The following is a 4,370-nucleotide window of genomic DNA, read 5'->3' as shown; positions in this document are numbered from 1 at the left end:
ATTATTCTAATAAGGATTGATCTAAAAATCTCTTATCCTCAGTTCAGCATGCCATGGTGTAAATACAACCTATTGCATCAGCAACTTCAAAATAATCATCACCCTGGAAAGCCTGACAATACCTTCACTATGAAACACATTTCAAAATTTCCTTCCTAGACCCTGGAACACCATTTAATGCTCTACACCTGCCATCATTAAGACAGGGAAGGAGAATCTACTATTCTTAATGAGCCTGTATTGTGTCCAGATTGAGCAGTGCTATGTCCTTACATGAGCATGCACACGCGCGCGCGCACACACACACACACACACACACACACACACACACACACACACACACACACACACACACACACACACACACACACACACACACACACACACAAATTAGTACAATACATTATATTATAATGACAGCACATCCACTTGCTGTCATCCAATGAGATTCTAATGAATATCCAATGCATCTTAATTTCTGTAATGTCTGTTATTGTTAATTAAAAAAAAAAAAAGTTTGGATACTCAATAGCTTCAAATGTTTTCTTTTGAGATGTCACCCTGATGAATACTGTACTCCAATTTGAGTTAATGCTCTCATACTTGTTTCCTTAAAATCATATTTGGTGAACATCTCACAAAAAAGTGAAATCTTTAATGGCAATCCATGTGAAAGTGCCAAATAAGATTTCACATTTGAAGGTCTCTACAAAACAACTCACCCGGCAGCGATGGTAGGGTAGGCGGCTACGGCTGCAGGCTGGGCGGCTGCTGCAGCTACCCCGTAAGCCCGTGCTGCAGCAGCTGTATACGCATTTGCTGCAGCTGCATATCCTGCCTGTTGGGCCGTTGAGACAGAAAGTGTTGGTGTTTTAAGGAGCTGAGCAGCAGAAGCCCCCACGGCGGCGGGGTTGACCGCACCAACGGCAGCAGCAGGCTGGCCCACCGCTGCTGCTGCGGCTGCAGCTGCTTGCTGTAATGAAAGGGGGTGGCTCCTTATTCATGCACCACACACAGCCAGCGCAAGCAACATAATGCAACACTACACCACTGCTAGCAAGGACAGCCTTCACATCAAGACGCAACTAAGAATACTTCTATTACCACAGTCCAACACAGTCACCCTGCAAGTTGTAATTTATATCGGCCACTAAAAAAGCAGCCCTGTAATACAGATGTCTAGATGTATATATGCAGTATATATATAATCTTTTCTAAAGGATAAATTTTAATAATTTAGGTCATGCATGTGTTAAATTCTTAAGTCTGTAATGGAGTGCAGGGAATTACATGTAATGATCATAAATGCAAACACTAAGATCAATAGGGAAAACTCGTGCTCTAACCTTGTGTTTCTTTATCGCAGAAGGAAATTCTTAAGCGAGATTACTCTAATGACTTTTATAAATGACTATTTGAACAGTAAAGTATGCAAAATGAAATACCAAAAGATCAGAAATAAAAAGCACAGGTCCAAAAGCCATTGTTTTCTATATATGAGTGCTGCACATTGACTGACAATGAGATGCCATTCTAAAAAAATTGAAAAAGTTCTAAAAACTCTTATAAGTTGTAAAATGATGATCAAGGGAACATCACATCACTTCTAAGCAATAAAATAGTGTACAATATCCTCTAGCAATGTATTACAACACACAGTGTCTTGGTATGTGTGCTGTACAATCCAGGAATGACTAGCCATAAAGTGACTATCAAAGACTTCCAAGCAATGTAGTTTCCAATCTGAATAAAACTAAATGAAACACTGATATATTATCAAATAAAAATAAACAGTTTAAAATGACTGAAAACTACATCCTTTAATTGCCAAACTAGGGAGCGCATCAATTAAAAAAAAACTCGAAACACTCGGGATAAAGACACGAGAGTTTAAACCTTTGAAGAAATTACAAGTCCCTGAAACAATGTTAGTACCTCCTTCATATCAAGAACATACTGTACTAAAAGAAGACTAGTTACTTATATTTTAAATTCAAAAGAAGCCTTCATTCTCTGATTTTCAACTAGCATTTTTCCTTCATTTTGGAAACATGCACTGATTTAGACTATATTAAAAAAGAAAGCCATCTCATATTTTCCCTCTTGCCCAATTATTCATACCTCTTGCATATTAATAAATATATTGAATCTAACACCCTTCTTTTTCAGCAATATGATTCCTGAAAGGCATGCTTTGTGGGTATCCTTCCTATGCACACATGCTTGGTTCTAATTTCTCCAGGATTTACGTGAAGTTTATGTTGATGCTCATAATATTTCTTAAAATTTATGATATAATATTACATAAATTTTTATACAGTACTATAAATTCAGTATTGTGTAAATATTCTTCTGTTAAATTCTATTATACTAACTTTCTAAGTGTATATATATATATATATATATATATATATATATATATACACTTAGTCATGTCCCTGGTTACTTTCATATAACCTTTTTGTTCTTTCTCCTTTATGTGACCTCGATCATACATATTCTTGGACCCTCTTATGATGACGACTTTCAATCCACATTAAAAAAAAATAAAAAAGAATTCTATTTATTCTCACTGCCTCACACTGATCTTATTTCCATCAATTATTCTGATCCTTATTCCATGTGACAGTGGTGGAACTTCAATCTTGTATGGATGAACTACATGAAAACTCCATCACAATTATTACTTATGAAAACATCTACTTAACATTCATTATGCTTCATGAAATCATTACATGATTGCAAACAAACCACAGAACTGGTGGGGTTTGAAGCCATGGCTAGTGAGTCCTTAAACCCCAGGCCAGTGTATAAGCCACTCTTACATCCTGGTCTGGAGTTTCAAAACTCACTCACAAAGGGATCAAACCCCATCTGTTCCATGGTTTATTTATTTTGCTTTTGACAGTCTTGCTGACTATTAAGTATTCTTGAAAAACCTACATTTTTCCATAATGCTTCAAAGACTCTTCAATTTTTTTTTTATGATTTAGAAGTTACTTAATGTTAACAACTTTTACAAGCCTCATATAAAGTTAAATAATGTGTCTCGTGTAAGGATATTATACCCTAAAACATCTTGTACAACACGAGAAGTCAGTCCATTTAACACCTATGCCCTTATATTCAGCCTTCCATTACTCTGCAATGCTTGCTTCTCTTCCTCTCGTTTACAAATATTTCTGTAAGTACAGTAGCAGCAACTGTTCCTCCCATTCTCAGAAATACTAACAACTACTGAAGCTTCTCTTCACAATTACAGACTTCCTATACATAATCCTATTTAAAATTTAGTATTTCAATTTGGAATATTTTCCACTTATGTCTTACAAGAAGCTTTCAGTCTCTCTTCCCTCAAGTGTCTCATTAGTAGTACCTTAGCAAAAGAAACCCGCTAGTGTTATATTTTTAATCTTAGAGTTCATTGTTAACTTTATTTAATACAGTAGTGGACATCACCAATGCAAACGGTACCCCAGAAATATTTATTATATAATAATTACAGTAATGTAACATTGGTTCAGGACCTCCGGTAATTATACAAAGAATAACGCAAGTATTGTATTGGCAAATTTGCTTAAACTCAGAGTATAATCTCTATCATCATCACTATTATGAGCATCACATCAACCATCAATCCATTAAAAATTATGAAACAAATTTATGGATCACTACTATCATCAATCAATACCATCATCAAAAACATCAGATCTAATCCTAAATCAAATCTAATGCCTGAGAGATTAGTTAAAACCTCAATGAGAAGTATTGAACATAAAAATTATCATAACCTGAGATGTCGGTTTGGCACGTGTAGTATGGTGCACGGGTCTGAGCTGTGCTGCCATCTGCATCGGCATGTGACCCAACATGGGGTGCCAGTTTGACACATGTAGCATGGTGTTTGGATCTGAGCTCTGCTGCCATCTGCGGTAGCATGTGGCCCAATCTGAGGTGCCAGTTTGACACATGTAGTATGGTGTATGGGTCTGGGCTGTGCCGCCTTCTGCACCAGCATGTGGCCCAACCTGAGGTGCCAGTTTGACACGTGTAGTATGATATCAATTCAAATTTGAAAGCAATCAGAATTTTTTAAACACAATTAGTTGAAACAAACAGGTAAGTTTGGAATTTTATGCAATGGAATTATATTTGAATAATATGAAGATTCAATTGAAAGACATGTGCTTCAATTGTAGTTCATAACATCAAATAAAAGGCGACTTTTACTAAGCATGATGTTCATTCAACATACCAATAAATACGATAGATGCAGGTCGACACAGTGCGAGTCTACTGTACAGTATACAGTTTCAGAATGACAAAAATAAATCTGATGGTACAGTATTGAGATATAATCTAGAAATGGC

At 36.2% G+C, this 4,370-nt stretch overlaps 1 protein-coding gene and 1 long non-coding RNA gene across 15 annotated transcripts in view; both read right to left on the bottom strand.

Moving 5' to 3' along the window:
- The window catches only part of LOC128702975 (RNA binding protein fox-1 homolog 1-like), a 367,005-nt gene that overhangs the window by 24,137 nt on the left and 338,498 nt on the right, over positions 1-4,370 (bottom strand). For 9 of the 14 annotated variants that reach the window (XM_070103571.1, XM_070103575.1, XM_070103574.1 and 6 more), the window contains 2 exons: positions 3,792-4,028; positions 723-973 (listed from right to left, as the gene is read on the bottom strand). In XM_070103571.1, coding sequence (XP_069959672.1) covers positions 723-973; positions 3,792-4,028 — 488 coding nt within the window. The remainder of the gene's footprint in view (positions 1-722; positions 974-3,791; positions 4,029-4,370) is intronic. The other 5 variants (XM_070103580.1, XM_070103577.1, XM_070103579.1 and 2 more) reach the window with 2 other exon arrangements.
- Positions 1-4,370, bottom strand: part of LOC138855242 (uncharacterized) — a 351,644-nt gene that overhangs the window by 78,759 nt on the left and 268,515 nt on the right. The window lies entirely within an intron of this gene.

The sequence above is a fragment of the Cherax quadricarinatus genome, chromosome 86, assembly GCF_038502225.1.
Source record: "Cherax quadricarinatus isolate ZL_2023a chromosome 86, ASM3850222v1, whole genome shotgun sequence".
Lineage (NCBI taxonomy): Eukaryota > Metazoa > Arthropoda > Malacostraca > Decapoda > Parastacidae > Cherax > Cherax quadricarinatus.
Note: the sequence above shows the minus strand (reverse complement) of the source record. Positions and strands in the feature narration are given on the sequence as shown.